General features: G+C 32.8%; 2 protein-coding genes across 7 annotated transcripts in view; both read right to left on the bottom strand.

Annotated features, from left to right (window-relative positions):
* Window positions 1-4,943, bottom strand: part of LOC106773629 (chloroplast envelope membrane protein) — a 10,295-nt gene extending 5,352 nt beyond the window's left edge. For both annotated transcript variants that reach the window (XM_014660355.2, XM_022782519.1), the window contains exons 1-4: window positions 4,169-4,943; window positions 3,710-3,795; window positions 1,953-2,126; window positions 1,434-1,548 (exon numbers count right to left, since the gene is read on the bottom strand). In XM_014660355.2, coding sequence (XP_014515841.1) covers window positions 1,434-1,548; window positions 1,953-2,126; window positions 3,710-3,795; window positions 4,169-4,792 — 999 coding nt within the window. In that variant the 5' untranslated portion in view covers window positions 4,793-4,943. The remainder of the gene's footprint in view (window positions 1-1,433; window positions 1,549-1,952; window positions 2,127-3,709; window positions 3,796-4,168) is intronic.
* A 2,964-nt stretch (window positions 4,944-7,907) lies between these two features.
* LOC106773031 lies at window positions 7,908-14,293 on the bottom strand. Of its 5 annotated transcripts, XR_002668308.1 has the most exons (8): window positions 14,180-14,293; window positions 13,886-14,084; window positions 13,737-13,790; window positions 13,436-13,516; window positions 10,869-10,938; window positions 10,669-10,757; window positions 10,050-10,137; window positions 8,130-8,260 (listed from the first exon to the last, which is right to left on the bottom strand). XR_002668308.1 is itself a non-coding variant. In XM_014659711.2 (7 exons), the coding sequence occupies exons 2-7, from the start codon at window positions 14,075-14,077 to the stop codon at window positions 8,126-8,128; spliced, it is 621 nt and encodes a 206-aa protein (XP_014515197.1). In that variant the 5' UTR covers window positions 14,078-14,084; window positions 14,180-14,293; the 3' UTR covers window positions 7,908-8,125. The 5 variants fall into 5 exon arrangements, 4 of the variants coding, with proteins under 4 accessions (XP_014515197.1, XP_014515219.1, XP_014515212.1 ...); XM_014659711.2 differs by lacking the exon at window positions 10,050-10,137 and having other exon boundaries at window positions 7,908-8,260; XM_014659733.2 differs by lacking the exon at window positions 10,050-10,137 and having other exon boundaries at window positions 7,908-8,260; window positions 13,892-14,084.
* Between the last annotated feature and the right edge of the window lie 2,833 nt (window positions 14,294-17,126).

The raw sequence follows: 17,126 nt of genomic DNA, 5'->3' as shown, positions 1-17,126 counted from the left end.
ATTAGGAGAAATCTCCCTTGTGTTGAATATACACATAGGGTCCTTTATTTATAATAGAAGAAATATGGACTAAGCCCAAAATACAAATAAGAAATATAAACAAACTAAATAAGAAATATAAACTAACTAACTAAAGATAAGAGATAAATATAAACTAAATATAATATTTCTAACACATTTAAAGCAGAAAGAGTCATAAATAAGAAAAGGAGTTATAGAAAATATAATGAAGATAAAGAAACATATTCTTCTATAGAACTACAAAGCCATGAATGTGACAAAATTTGGTACACAAGAAGTGTGTAAAGGTTCATGACAAACTAAAATACTAGAAATATTTTCCTATTTATAGTACACTTAAACTAAAGACACCTATTGTAGATATTGAAAGGTGTCTTCAGAGATCTCCCTTTTATTATGATTCTGCCACTTGTCGTGTGCGTTGTTTAGCTTTAAACTGCTTCTTATAGCAACAAACTGTCAACTTTTCATTTTTATTTTTCATTTGAAAACCTTTTTCCAATACCTATTGGAGCCTTTTAACATCATTTTTATCAAAAACTATTTTTTCAAATTTCTAGAATCACTCTTCTATATGTCATTTTAAATTGAAAACTTAGTTTTCGCTAGACAACATAGACTCCCCTATGATGTCAAAAAATAATCCTTCAAAAGACTCCAATATGCCCCCTAAAAACGCCTTCTTGAGTCAATTGAAAGGATGCCGTTTTAAATTTGTGAATGATATACCTCTTAACAAATTGTTTAGCTTTAAACTGCTTCTTATAATAGCAACAAACTGTCAACTTTTCATTTTTATTTTTCATTTGAAAACTTTTTTTCAATACCTATTGAAACCTTTTAACATCATTCTTATCAAAAACTATTTTTTTGAATTTCTAGAATCATTCTTCTGTTATATGTCATTTTTTTATAAAAAAATCTGTTTTCACTAGACAACATAGTTTCTCCTATGATGTCAACCAATAATTGAAACAATAATCAACTGACTCCAATATGACCCCTAAAAATGCCTTCTTGAGTCAGTTGAAGTAGGCCGTTTTAAACTTGTGAATGACATACCTCTTCACAAACAAATTGTTTCAACCCTATTGACCAATTGAAAAGTTTCTTAGAGGCTCTCATGTTGACCAGATTTGAAACATGGTTGACTCATATGGCATATGTTCTAATTTGAGAGGCATGTTAGATAGCATCTATAACAACAAATTAGGGTTGGAGTTATGATAATTTTAGGTATTTAATTTATTCTAATGTATTTATGATTGGTCCTGTTGTACCTTAATATGTGATTATAAGTAAGACTTTTGTGTGAACATACAAACTCATAACATTCATTTGTGACAGAGAAGAAGTCTAATAAAACAATTAATGCATCAAAACATTTAACAGAAAGAAAACGGTGAACTTACTTTACTCTTATTGAAGTATAAAAGAATAAATAAAGAGATCCCGTAAACTGTATCTGACCATATGTTGGCAAATGCTCTGCGATTTTCCTGTCTCCGCTCTTCCCTCAACTCTAATCTGTTGGTGCAACAAATAGAATGGCAAAAAGGAGAAAGAGTATAAAACAATCAAAGGTCATCTTTAAATAATTACTCTTACTAAATCTAAATACCATGAAAACTAATCAACAAGTCCAGGACTATACTGATTCTCCTTTTGCTCAAAGCCTTCACCAGTTCATAAGTTCTTTATAAACAGAATTCAGGTAAAGAATGATGCAAAGATTTTTTAAGATTAGTGAGAGACATGTCAAACAACAGGCAGTTACAGTGCAGACTCTAGCATGATTGCTTTTGTGGACTTTGTTTTTAATTCAATATTCTTATAATACTCATTCTGAATACAGCTATAGTAATCAACACAAGAAAAAGGATGAGCATCATTCAAGACAATAAGGCAAAAGAAAGAGGGATCGATCTTACGCTTTATGTCTTAATTCCCACCAAACCTCATCATCAGAAAGAGGTGGAGATTTACCAATCTCGACCTCAAGCTCGAACCGCCCCCTCTCAGTTTTTAGTTCTTCAACTATTTCAAGTTTTTGATATCTTCTTACATCAAGCATTTGTGCTGCAAGTGGTACAGTCTTCACATATCTATTGATAGCAAAAGGTTTCTTTAATGGTTATGCAAACATTGTCAATTCAAGAAGGTAAAACTAACACACACGTAAAGGATGAATAATCTGAAAAACTTTTACCCAATTACAAAGAAAGCAGAAGAAAATGATAAAATCATAGTTGTCTGTCTAAAGTAAAACAGAATATTTTACAATGGCACCCCTTAAGATTTTCTCAAATTACACTTACACATCCTGTTTTTTCCACCTTTACATTTGCCTCCCTCATCAGATGTAAGTGTAATAGTTTTTGAACTTAAGGGGATGTATATGAAATGTAAAAGGGCTGACAATGTATCGTTTTAAAACTAAGAGGAGATTTGTGTAGGATTTTTAAAAAGTCGGGGTATCAGGGTAATTCGAACAAGCCTTAAAGGGTGCCAATGCGATTTATTCTAAAAAAAAAACATGAGCTACATATAAAATCAGCAAAACCACCATATAACCAATACTGGGCACTAAACAAAAATATCATAATACTTTTCCTTATCCACTTTTATCTTAACTATTGTCAGACAACTTCTGAAATTTTTAGCAGTGAGATGAATGCTCATTAAATGATTTTATATATCTGACATTCCCTACCATCCATACAAGCGTCATTAAACATGAAATGTGGACAATCCATGGGTCCTCTAATATCTGTCCCAAATGTTAACTATGAAGAATCAGACCTTCTACCATTTGATCAGAGACTTTGATATCGCGTGAAGGACTATGAACCTTCCCAGTAGGGACCCACAAATGGTTTTGTATCTCTAAAATTGATAGCAAAGCCTCTCTGAAACAGTGGCTGTGAGTGTGAGTTTGATCCTTGACCCCCTTCTTCATAATTAAGTTAAACTTCAGTACAAGGGAAAGTAGGTTCGTGCATACATTTCAAGCCCAAAAGGCCTCTCTAGTGGAAGGTCTAAATGGTCATGCTATAGATATAAAACCGTTATTGAGCATCTCCCTTATAACTGAGGCTATTGGGAGAATTGATCTCTGACACAACTAAGTTTGTCTACTTGAGAACAAAAGTAGTAGGATCAATACTACATTATGTGTTATTCTGCTAGTCAAAATGGCTTTCCATTCAATAGCACAATGTTTAAAAAGAAGGAATTATATTATGGCAAACCACTACCTTCTGACATTAGCCATATTCTAGCTATATTGGCCTCTTCTTTTCTCAGACTGTATTTATGGGTTCCTACTTGGTAGCTGAACCAGTGACACATGATATTCCTGTGTATATTGAGTTTCCTCAGCATGGCCTTGGGCATCCTATTACATCTCAGATTAATCTCACTACTCCACTATTCTGTCTCATTCTGTGTACTAAAATATTAGTATTGCCCACTCGAGTTCTATATGACGGGCAACTCATTCCTAAAACATTGCCTTGTCCTCCAAACAGGCCATACTTCTACAGAACAGCATGCACAGAGAATTACACAGTCACAGGTTCATCTGTTTGTGCACAACTCTTGAAGCATTTAGAAAAACAAGATAATATACAGTCAATGGAAAAACATTTCATATATTCAGAAGAAAAACATGATAAACAACACATACCTGTCTAAAAATGGCATAAGTATGTAGTCATGAACCAGAAAATCCATTGCCCAAGGTACAATAATCAACACTGCCAAAAATTTTGCCTGTAATAATAATTTTGGTACATGGAATTGAATTACTAAATAGAGAATATATTAAGAGAGCACCAGAAAATCATTCATTTGGTATGACAATATAAGGAAGCTGGATAATGTCTGAAGAGGAGAATTGAAAATTTGACATCAATGATTTAAATGCTTCCAAAAATAATGAGTTGAATATAAAGATCAAACACACAATGTATCAGTTCAAATCATGTCATTCCAACTTCAGTTCCAGCTGCTGGGCTTAAATCCGTGCTTTCCCCACCCTTCCTATACAAGGCTAAGCTATTAACTAAGTGAGGGTTTTGGTTGAGAAGAAAAATGAGACCACTTAAATGAAAAGCATTTCGTGAACATAAGGAAATGCACTAACCGAATTTGACGAGGCATACTGGAAAACACGATCTTCATAAAGCATGTCCTCATCTTCTCCTCCAAAAATCAAATACCTAGCGGACTCTACCAACCCCTTGTCTGCGGGAAGATCACCGGAATCATCTCGCACATTATCCCTATAATCCTTCATGCCCTGCTCCCAATCCGAAGAGGAAGTGTTACTCCCGTCCCCATCCAAAAGCCAGTCTTCCCATTTCCTATACTCTTGGTTCTTCCTATCTTCTTGGGCCTCTCTTAACTCCACAATTGCTTCAGCTCTTTGCTTCCATGCCTCAAACTTTTCGCCCTCTGATAACTCTTGTGTGCTCTCAGCCTCGCCAGCAGCCACGACCTCAGCCTCAGTATCCACCATATCCTCGTCCCTCAGACCAAGCCAATTCCCATCATCTTCGAAAAAGAATTTCTGCCACCAACTGCTCTTCCTGGAATGCCCACTATGCTTTTCCGCTTTTGAAATGAATCCATTAAGCCGCCTCGTTTTGCTGCCCAACTGAATCACAAAGTTGGATGAACCATGCGAGACGAAAGAGTTCAAAAGCAGTTTCTGATTAAAAAAGATTAAGCTGTCGCATAAAACAGTTGAGGAGCTCATGAAGAACATGAATATATGCCCACATTTTTCAGTTTCCCGAATGAATGCACAACATACTGGTTGGTTATGTTCTGCTTTAGCACAAACTCAAGCCAAGCCAACCTCTCCAATTCATATTATCCTCATCTACTCCATTCTATATTCTCAATGTCAGGCCTTTTTGCCTTTCTTTATTTATTTATTTATCTAATTATGCGACCTTGCAAAAAGAGCGTTACCCCCAGCATAGTCTTGGGCATGGCTGTAGTTCTGCCACGTTCTATCATCTCTCTCTTCACTTCTTCCTTTAACCATTTACATGTAAAACATCATTTTCATAATAAAAATATCATATGATAAGAAATTAAAAAAATGAAATATTCTAGTTATTCATTTCTTTTATAATTATTAAATGATATTAACGTATGAAAATTTGCTAAACACTTACTTTTGTTTAGTTATATATGGGTAAGAGTCGAATGCACACGATATTTTCTATTTAAGATTTAAGGTTTATGATCTAGACAAATACACTTAACATATATAAGAAATAAAAATAAATAAATATTTCAATTATTTATTTCTTTTATAATTATTAAATGATATTAACAACAGATGAAAATTTGCTAAACACTTACTTTGTTTAGTTATATATGGGTAAGAGTTAAATGCACACAAAATATTTTCTGTATAAATATTTGAACTCAAATATATTTTCTGATTTTTTTTTTAAATTCTCATATAGTATTAATAAAAGTGATAAGATGTAAATATAAAATTCTTTTTGGGGTTTATTTATTTAATCAATGTAACAAAATAAAAGATGAGTTAAAAAAAATAAATGAAATAAAACAAAACAATTTTTCCTCTATTTTGAAAGTATGAAATTATAAATTAAAAAATTTAAGAAAGAGACTTTCTAATATATCACCATATGAAACTTTGTAAATATGAAGGTAAAAAATATTAAGATCTATCTAGAAACAACAAATATTATATTTCTAATTTCATTATATATAAGAATGGTATAAATATTAATAAATTTCCAGCATCTTAGCATCAAGTTGCAGCTACTGCTCAAGCCATTTCGAGGTCACTCCAGCATGAGGGCAATGAGCAGGTCGAGGGTTCTAATGAAACTCAAATGCAAAGAATGTGTGTATTGAGGGTTTGGGAAAGTGAGTGTCTGGGTGAATGACTGGAAGGAGTGATTCCAGTTCAAAAAATGAAATGGAAAACGAGGTAAATTGGAAAAGAAATAGAGTATGTGGAAAGAGAGGGAATTGAGTTTAGAAAAAAAGAAAAAAGAAAATTAGATTGAATAGGAATAAATAAATTTATTAAAAAAATATAATTCAAAATGTCATACTTCTGAATAATAGTATTATAACAAAAAAAATTGACAGTTAAAATGTCATTATATATAAAAATATATGATAATTATTTGACAGTCACGATAAAATATAATCATTTATAAAATTTATTATATCAAGATTGTCATTACATATCATTTTTTTATACCATGACATGACATGATTATCATCGGATTTTTCGGCTTATTTTTCTCATTACTCGTCATGTTACATGTAATACTTTTAGTAAGATTTTGTTTAAGATAAGATACTTTAAGAACATTTTTTAATAATATTTTAATATTATTTATGTGTTATTCTTTTATTAATCTAAAATTATTTTATAATTGATAATAATAATTATTAATATCATAATGAATCAATAGCATAATAATATATAGATAATAACGTATGAATGAATCACATAATAACATATACATAATAACATATAACATATAACATATAAATAATATAAATAATGTTAAAATGTTATAAAAAATATTGTTAAAGTATCGTTATGTTTTCTCTAATCCTATATTGAACATTCAAATGTTCTTTCAAAGATAAATTAGCTTTATGAAATCACTCACTAAATCATTTGGGATGGGAAAATCTGATCTTTATATCTTTGTATATTTGGTCTTCTCATTCCTTAGTCTTAGCATACAAATAACTACAGTGACACTTTGACAAATATTAAAATAATAATCTAACTTTTCATCTTGGAATACTCACCTATTTATATTATCTTTATTGGACTTTTTACACATACAATTTGTAGAGACCAAGTATTTGTTTTTATAATGATTTTGGTGTTATTTTTTAAGTCTTTCTCAATCATCAAATATGAAGTGTGATATTTCTACTTAGCCCACGCAAATAATACTAGAGGAGTAAGTAAATGTTCTATTCTAGTCAATACTGAATGGGTAAAAGTATACTGTGTAACAAAATCCTTTTATCGATCACTTGATGTGTTGTTATTGTATTGTATCTAAATCCCTTATATCCTGAATGTGAACCCAGAAAATTTCAATCTTTTTGTTTTTTGTAAATATTTTTTATAGTTTTAAATAATTAAATACATTTTCTTAAATTTCTTATGAAATATTTTAACTTACCTGAAAAACAATTCATTCTTAAACCACTTGATTAAAATGTATCAGTCAATATTAACTAAAATTATTTAAATATAATATAATAACTTTTTTTACAGACTTAGAAAAAATTTAATATTAAGAGACTGCAAACAAATATTCGGCTAACAATATATTTAGGTCTGAATAAATATTGACAATATATTATAACCTCTTATAAAATACACATGACTAAAAGTCTACAAATAAAATTTGAAATTACTACCTTTTACTATCAAAACTTTGTTGTAAAAAATTTAAATTATTTGTTTTATATTCTCATTAGTAGTTAAGTACATAGTTCTTGTTTTCATTATTTATATTCCATATCAAATATGCACTTGAAATCTCAATGGTAAGTCGCATATTTAAAATCAATAGCATAGAATAAAAAATGGAAGTGAAAGTTACAGAAGCTGATACAGACATCTTCAGAGAAATTGACTCAAATGTCTCTGCGGGGGTTGGAAAACACAGATAGTAATTGGTGTTTCTTCAGCCGGATTTTGCTTTCCCAAATATGCTAGACCAATTTCGGAAATATCTCTCCTAAAGACATTCAGACACTCATCAATATTATTTGGGAAACATCTTTCCAGAAGATACTTATCAATATTATTACACATTTTCTTTTCAGGCAGTAAATAGGGTGCAAGAAGAAAAATCCAATTGAGATTCATTAGCAATAAATGAAATGCCTGGGTCTCACGTTAGAATTTAACTCAGAGAACATCTATATTTGTAGATCTGATCTAGAAATAAACACAACTTTAGTTCGGAAGAGATTGTAAGAAATACAAGTACAGTCTCAAATTACAAAAATTGCAATGCTTTCTCACAAATACGAAAATAACCACTTTTTTTCTACCTATCTATCATCTATCACGGAGTTCCTGTTCAAATTGAAGCAACTTCTCCCGAACAGGCTCAAAAAATAGCTTCAAGTCATTGCATATTTGTATCTTGTCTTGATGCAAGATATCCCGTGCTTCACTCAGTCTCACCTCCATCTGTTGAGAAAAATTGCCGGAGGAAGCAAACAGATCATATAAGCAAACAAGTAGTCATAACATTAATCACAACAGAGGTTTATACATGCAAACCAACAGGCTTTTCTCTATGGGTCCCACAGACATATGCTTCCTAGAAGCACCCGCTTTACCCACCCAAGCCTAGGGCATCTTTGCTTGTAATTTTCTTGCTCCATATTTTTTTAACCCGGAAAATTGCACACGAGTGCGAGATAAATCAATTGACACCACGTTCATATCTGTACACTAATGACATTAAAATTTAAAATAATCGATGGGTCATTTTCAATTCATTCAGCATAATATTGTTGGAGGGACAGGAAAGGAGACAGGGTTTTGGAATAAATGGTTTCAGTCAAAGGCATACTGATAGGTTCTTTTAATCAAGAACCTATGAAAATCAATCGAACACACACACAAACAATTCCTCCGAATTGTACAGCCTCCTTTTATTACTAAAGAATCAAGAAATTGATGTATACAAGCCACTCTGAGACCTAACCTCTCTCCAAAGAACTACAAGAATTCCCGTACAAACAATAATACTCCAAAACTAACTACAAACAACTCATTTCCCCCCTTTTATAACACTCACTAACAGAACTAACAGAAACCCACTCTCATATTCCTAACTGCCTGGCAGTTAGGCTCTGTGACTTTACCTCTCCTCCTATATACAATTAACTCCCTAACACATACAATGCTAAAAAGTCACATGGGCATTAGTAATTGTACCAAGAAAATGGATGCGTTCTTCTCACCCATCTCCCATACAGAGAAAGGACACTCACACTCGTAAGCATAGCAGCACACTCATACACGAGATGAGCACATTGGCATCCTCTCTACTCCTCCACTAACTTGGACAGAGTAATCACCACATTTCTAGTGAGGAGCAATGCAACGAGAAGGGAATCCATTCCCAGAGATCAAAGAACCAACACCCACAATGCTTAAAGTGACATAAGAGATTCCACCAGAGAGCAGGCAACACTGCTAAGTGAGTAAATCGGAAGAAAAATTTAAAGCTAAATGCTTATGCATGTGGGTTTATAACCTATATCTTCAAATAAGAAACGTAGGACATGAAAATGGTTCTTGGGCACTTCAGGGGAGAAATCTGCTATATTAAGGGGTTTGCAGTCAAGATAATATGTTAGAAAGTGTCAATTTGTCATCTTTTGTGTGCTGAGAGCTGTGTTTGTAGGAATAGTATATGGTTAGGTAGGTTATGAGGAAAATTATTAAGAAATAGACTTAATCTCATAAAACTGAAAAGTTTACACTCAATTATATATTTTAAATTGGTCTTATTTCTAATCGCTATAAGACTTCTAACAAAAACTGTAAGATAAATTCCACTTTAATTGTGACGGTTTAATTGCTAACGATGTTTTAGTCAAGTCATATAATTTATTACTTGAAGCATGATAGGACACCCAGTAGCTAAAGAAAGATCCAAGACAGGTTCTTGAATGATCTTATTATGAACACAGCTGTTCTGCCAATGTGGTAGGAATACAGCACAAGATTTCTCAGCACACACAGGTCTTCCGAGAGGGCCTTAACTCTCCCAAACACTTTTCCTCCTAAACTCTAAAAAACTAAAAACAACAGCCTAAACACAAACTATATATAATAGTCTGTTTTACAAGGTTACAACTATAGGAGGTTATAACTGCCTTATTTTTCCTAGTATAGACTTTTCCACTGAACCTATCAAAGCATAAATCAAATGCTTCCAACTGCCTGTGCGAGTAATTCCTACCATGTGCCAAATTGGCTCTGAGCTCAAGCTTTAGGAATTGATCATGGATTCCAGCCAAGTCAAGATCCTATGTTTGATGTAATGTATACTTCAACAAGATAACCAAACATTAGGTCAGCTAAATGGATAACAACATGATAGGGCTATATATAAAGAAAATTTAACAACATGCAGAGTGTGAAGGAAAGTATGGTCAAGGTCATATTTATAAGAATAAACAATACTAAGTAATGGTTTTGGAAGAGGTTGAGGAAGAAAGGGAAATAATTGAGATTGGGAAAGGCCAACTAATTGAAGAGGATACAGATCATTCTAAGTTTCAAGATCCATAGGAGGCAGGAGGGTTGTGTTATGGTATTGGTGGATTGTGAAGCTTCCAACAATTCTTATAGAAACCAAACTAGTGGAAGATGATACAAATTCACCTCAATTTACTATTTTTGTGAAGGTTCTTAACAATGTGGGTCAAATTCCTTCAAATCTTTGTAGTATTGTCTATGCTTCCTCAATTGTGGGTAACTGAAATAAACTCTTCTGACCATGCAGTTTTCCAAAGAGCGTATGACCCTTTCCAATTTTTTAGTAGCTTGAAAGTGTTTAAATTATCAGTAAGAGGTACCTGCAAGTCATCTAGTTCACCAAATGAGAACTCTGGGACGTCTATATGACCCCCAACAAACTTCTTCTCCCCTTGTATGATCCATTCCCCTAATTCCATTAGAAAAAAATCAGCACAGCTTAGAAAGAAGTTAGGTTGAAATGCATGAAAAGAAAAACAGTTAGATTGAAGTCTTTGAAAAGAATTTGATAGTAACTCACCTTTGACTTTTAAGGTCAACTCGTATGTGTAACCAACACGTTTCTTGTTCCGGACTATCACCATGAATGCCTAAGAAATGTGCAAAGATGAAATATCAGTTCGGCAGAGATTTATAAAACTTTTATGGGCAACAATGTTCAAATTTGCCTTTGGTTTTGTTTCTTCTTTGAAGTATAAACTAAAGTGAATAGCAAGTATCAACCATGTAACTCACCACAATGGGGACAGCATTAGGCATTGGAATTTGACATTGAAGAAGCTTATATATATAAGTTTGGCAAATAGAAAGGAAGTACACATTAAAAGTGAAAATTCAAACATATTTTTGGTCTTTGAAATATGACATTTCTTAAGTTTTAACTTTCATTTAAATTTTACTTGTTTTTAGTCGTTACATGGATGAAAATCATACTTTCATTTGAAATTGTTTTGTGCCGATAAGTCAGCTATTTGTATTGCTCACAATCTAATTCAACAATAGGACTAGGGATGACAATGGTTGTGTATATATATGTGTTTGTGGGTCAGGGTGGCGGAAGGAGATATAGCTATGTTGTGGGAGGTTTGAAATGCCAGTGATTGTGTTGTAAACTTTTTGTACATTGCAAGTTCTGTACAAATTCTCTTTTTCCATCTAAGAATTCTATCTTGTTAGAGTTTTCTGCTTCAGCTCTATAATATTTCCTTGGAATAAAGGTTGCTTATTCAGAAAAGGGATTTTCATCTCCCAAAGAAAATATGTACTTGGTCTCTTTAAAGAAAGAGGTAGGTTAGGATGTAGAACCTCAAAATGTTTCTATAGAACAAAATCATAAAATTGAAAGTGAAGAGGGCTGGGTTGTTTTGTAGAAAATATCCAATATCAGAGATTGAGTTAAAGATTTGAGTTTGATGACTAGCTTTAGTGAAAATGCACTCAGCCAGCCATAAATGTATATGCACTTCAGAATTAAATAAGAGTAAGTACGAATGTAACTCCTTAAGTACACAAGTACTATGCATGAATCTGAACCTTTGTGTATCCTAAACTTCAGTGCAGCAATTCCCTCTGGGGGAAAGGTATTTTCGGTGGAGATTTATTCATGGTTGGTTATATTAGACAAGGTAGTGGACAGTCAAAGTACAAATGGTTACCGTTTAGAAGGAGGGCTAGCAGTTTAGTTCCAACTGGATGCTGAGGAAAGACACTGCGAGAGCAGTTAGATGAGACAAATGGGACTGGCAGTGGGCTGTGGCAGTCAGAAGAGTGGTGTGTGTACTTGAACAAGTAAGATGACTGAAAGACAGTGTATTCAACCTAAAATGTTGGACTCTTGTTGATGTATATAAGATACAAAGAAGAGGTAAGGCACTTGCCTGAGACCATAACCCTAAAGCTGGGTACGCACAAAGGAAAAGAAAATAAAATAAAAATAACATTACATTTCAGGATGTGTACTGATGATATATACAGGGCTTCACCAATGCATAAGAAGATCACCATAAATAGGTCACTAGAGGTGGGCCTAACAGAGTATGGTGGTTTGTCACTTTGTCTGATGAGGTCTTCAACACAAAAGAAGAGGTGATCTTGATATCCAGAAAGAGAATTGAGCAATATGAAAGTGAAAAGGAGAAAAAAAATCAAAACAGCAATGAAGATAGCTGGGAAACAATTGCAACAGAGGCAGTGATTTGCAGAATCAAATCTAACAAATCAAGAGGTTTGACACCATGTTGGACTTGAATACATAATATCATTTCTGAATGATAGAAATTATACATAACATTACAATATACTCCATTTGGACTTAAATATAAGAAAAAATAACTAATTTCTAACTAATTAACTTCATTTAACTTCAGTAATATCAATTAAGAAAAAGTAAGCTTTTTTCTTCTAAAATGCCTGTCACTGCAACATGATATCATGAATAAGAAAGAGTCATTGAAAATAGAATCACAATTAAATTAAGGGTACTTTATGATTATATCATTGAGTAAAGTGAAATTAATTGGATTTGCTTATATTCAAGCCCAACGTACATTGTTTTTGCTTATACCTGAGCCCAGTACTAGACTAAATAATCATCTTCCTAAACTAAAGCTACAGTTGCCGTAACCTATGCAAATAAAAAAATAATTTACAATAATTACAAATGAAACCAATGTGAGGCTTACAACGTTTTACTCTGAAACCGAACCTAACCAGTACCTTGAAAAGTTCAGCTGAAGAAAACTTGACTCTCTAGAGTCCACCAATTTGATGCACATAACTAACATTGGAAATATTGACAAGTAGATGAATGGCAATATAAACCTACGTGTAATCATCAGATATTACAAATTCTTTTAAAAAACATTAAATCGTCCAATCCATCAGTTAAATTGGAAACTCTCTGAGTCTCTTTGGATCCTTGTAAAATTGGGGATGAAAACTTTAGAGATAAATTTTTCATATTAATTTCTTCCATAGTTTTCCACTCCTATTTTCTAGGGGGCCACCACATAGAATCAAAGTATTGCGTGCCAGTCCCCTAAAATACAGTAATAGACGCAATTAAAGTAAATCATATAATAGACTCACATCGCCAACACATTTAGCTACATCTTCTACTTCTGCTCTGCCGAGGGAGAATTGTATAGAGCCTACTGATAAAAGCAACTCCTGAAAAAAAATGCAAAGAATAACTAAACATTGCTTCAACAAAGACAAATTAAATAAATATGGTAAGCTGCGACGCGACAAATTCATGTCATTTTATGTAAGATTGCAAGATGCAATTAAACAGTTTATAAGCACATACAAGGTTCAAACATAGGCATAGATACGCAAAGACAAACATAAAGGGACGAAGAAAAGGACAATATGGACATGAGGTACAAACCTTAATTCTTGGAGTTGCCCAATTGTTCAGACTCTTCTCCTCCCATGTCCCGGCCTGTATTAATTTTGTACATTCAGATTCACGGGTACAAAAAAAACACACGCTCGAAATATAATCATTAAAAGAGAGGGAACAGAAATGAAAGTCACAGATACGCGATTCCAAGCTGAGCCAAGCGTGGCAGACTGAGATTGAGATTCACAAGGGGAAACATCTTCCGGGGTTAGCTTACGAGGCACAGGTAAAGGCGCTGCATCATCCGTTATTTTCCTAACCCAATACGTATACGACGCTCCTTCGTGCCCTTCTTTCTCTAACGACATTCGGTCTCCGGACTCCATTTTACTACTTCTTTCAACAAATTAAAATATTTTAAATTTCAAAGATAACAAAACTTGAAATTGCCCTATGGAATTATGAACTAGTGAAGGATAGATTAGTACCAATCCAAAAGTATGCAAGAGTTGCACGTCCACAGACCCTATAGTACTTGCTCATTCTGGAAGTTTCCTTATATCGGAGAAGCAGGAAATGGAATCTCCAAACGTCAAAATTATTAGTTGTCCAAAAAATGCTAATAAAACTAATCTTAACACAATTTTAAGTAATATTAATTAAAAAAATAATACATTTTAATGAATTTTATTTTTTATTTAAGAAATATCCTTCTTAGTTTTATATCTTATAATAATAAATTACGAATAACATGAAATATACTATAAAATATCTTAAAATCTGGTTTTTAATATATTTTAACGAAGAGTAAAAATGAAATTTTTGAATTTAGGTTTAGAAAATGTGTATAAAGAGTGTACAATCATTTTACATTTTTTTACAAAATATGTAGTAAGGTTGTAGAAAGATGCACAAAGGGTGTACAAAGGGTATACAAAATATATACATTCATTCTACATAATTCTAAAAAATATGTCGAAAGAATGTAGAAGGGTGTACAAAGGATATAGAAAGAATGTAGAAAAAGAGTATAGAAAAAGAGTATAGAAAGGTTGTAGAAAGACTTAACAAAGTGTGTTCAAAGAGTCTATAAGGGATGTACAAATAGTGTATAAATGGTGTATAAAGGGTGTATAAAAATGTAAAAAGGGTGTATAAAAGATACAATGTACACACATTCTACGTCTTTCTAAAAAATATGAAGAAAGCTTGTAGAAGGGTATACAAAGAGTATAGAAAGGATGTCGAAAGGATGTTGAAAGGGTGTAGAAAGGTTATTCAAAGTGTGTATAAAGGGGTGTACAAAAGGTTTACAAAGAAGTTTGAAAATTTTGTAGAAAGGGTATACAAAGTGTGTATAAAGAGTGTAGAAGAGTGTATTAGGGGTGTACGAAAGATTTACAAAAAAGTTTGAAAATATAGAAAAGATGTACAACAAATGTTAAAAGAGAGTAAAAATGGTATATAAAGGTTGTATAAAGGTTGTATAAAGGTTGTAGAAATATGTAGAAAGGTTGTAGATTGTAGTAGAAAGTGTAAACAAAGGATGTAGAAAGGGTTTTTAAAGGGTGTAACACTATTCTACATCTTTCTATAAAATATGTGTAAAGGTTGTAGAAGGGTGTAAAAAGGATATACAAAAGGTGTAGAAAGGGTGTTGAAATGATTTAGAAAAGCTGTAAAAAGATGAAGAAAGATGTATAAAGAGTATACAAAGTTTATACAAGGGGTGTATAAAAGGTGTATAATGGGTGTGGATGAGTTAACATTTGTTTTACATATTTCTAAAAAATATGTAGAAAGATTGCAGAAGGGTGTACAAAGAGTATACAAAGGATGTAGAAAAATGTAGAAAATGTGTAGAAATGGTGTATAAGGGATGTACAAAGGGTGTATAAAGGGTGTAATAAGGGTGTACATTCATTCTACATCTTTTTACAAAATATGTAGAGAGGTTGTAGAAGGGTATAGAAAGGATATTAAAGGGTGTAAAACGAATGTATAAAGGGTGTTCAAAGGTTGTACACCCATTATACATCTTTCTACAAAATAGTTAGAATGATTTTAGAAGGGTGTACAAAGGGTATAAAAAAAGATGTAAAAAGGATTTAGAAATGGTGTAAAAAGATGTAGAAATGATGTACAAATTGTGTGCAAGGGGTGTATCAAGGGTGTACAAAGGGTGTTTCAAGGATGTATAAAGGGTGTACAAACGAAACATATGTTGAAAAGTTGCAGAAGAATGCACAAAGGGTGTACAAAACGTATAGAAAGAGTGTTGAAAGGATTTAGAAATGGGGTAAAAATATGAAGAAAGGTGTAGAAAGGGTATACAAAGTGTGAACAAAAGGTGTACACGCTTTCTACATCTGTCTTCAAAGTATGTAGAGAGGTTGTAAAAAGGTGTGCAAAGGATATACAAAGGGTGTTGAAAGGGTTCTACATCTGTCTACATAGTATGTAGAGAGGTTGTAAAAGGGTGTGCAAAGGATATACAAAGGGTGTTGAAAGGGTTTAGAAAGGGTACACAAAGTGTGTACAAAGTGTGTACAAAGTGTGTACAAAGTGTGTAGAATGATGTACAAGGGGTGTACAAAGGTTTTTCAAAGGGTTTACAAAAAAGTTTAAAAATGTAGAAAAGGTGTACAAAGAGTCTACAAAGGGTGTACAAAGAGTGTACCCATTCTACATCTTTTACAAATTATGTAGAAAGCTTATAGAAAGGTGTACAAAAGGTATACGAAGAGTGTAGAAAGGGTGTTGAAAGTGTTTAGAAAGGGTGTATAAGGATGAAGATAGCTATAAAAGGGGCGTACAAATGGTTTATATATGGTGTATAAAAGGTGTACAAAGGGTGTACACCCATTCTACATCTTTCCAAAAAAATATGTAGAAAAACTGCATAATCGTGTACAAAGGGTGTAGAAAGGGAGTAGATAGTGTATACAACGAGTATAGAATAGTGTTCAAATGTTGAACAAAGGGTTTACAAAGAAATTTAAAAACGTAGAAAAAGGTGTACAACTAGTGTAGAAAAAGTATACAGAGGGTGTGTAAAGGGTGTATACCCATTTTACATGTTTCTAAAAAATATGTAGAAAGACTATAGAATGATGTAAGAAGGGTATAGAAAGGGTGTTGAAAAGATGTAGAAAGGATGTAGAAAGGGTGTGTAAAGGGTGAACAAAGTGTGCACAAAAAGTGTAGACACTACAAAAATACACAATTTTTTTGGAGTTTATTTTAAGTATTACCTTCGATTTTAACCCCTAGAAAATACTTTTTCCACGATTGCAAAAAACGTAGGGAGAAACAACGTCCTTAAACATTACCAGCAGTTTTTTCAAAAATTGCCGAAAATAGCCGGGATTTTGCAAAAACCGCCGAAAATAACTGGGGTTTTGGAAGAACCTTCGGAAATAGTCAGGATTTTGT

The sequence above is a fragment of the Vigna radiata genome, chromosome 1 (genome assembly GCF_000741045.1).
Source record: "Vigna radiata var. radiata cultivar VC1973A chromosome 1, Vradiata_ver6, whole genome shotgun sequence".
Classification (NCBI taxonomy): Eukaryota; Viridiplantae; Streptophyta; class Magnoliopsida; order Fabales; family Fabaceae; genus Vigna; species Vigna radiata.
Note: the sequence above shows the minus strand (reverse complement) of the source record. Positions and strands in the feature narration are given on the sequence as shown.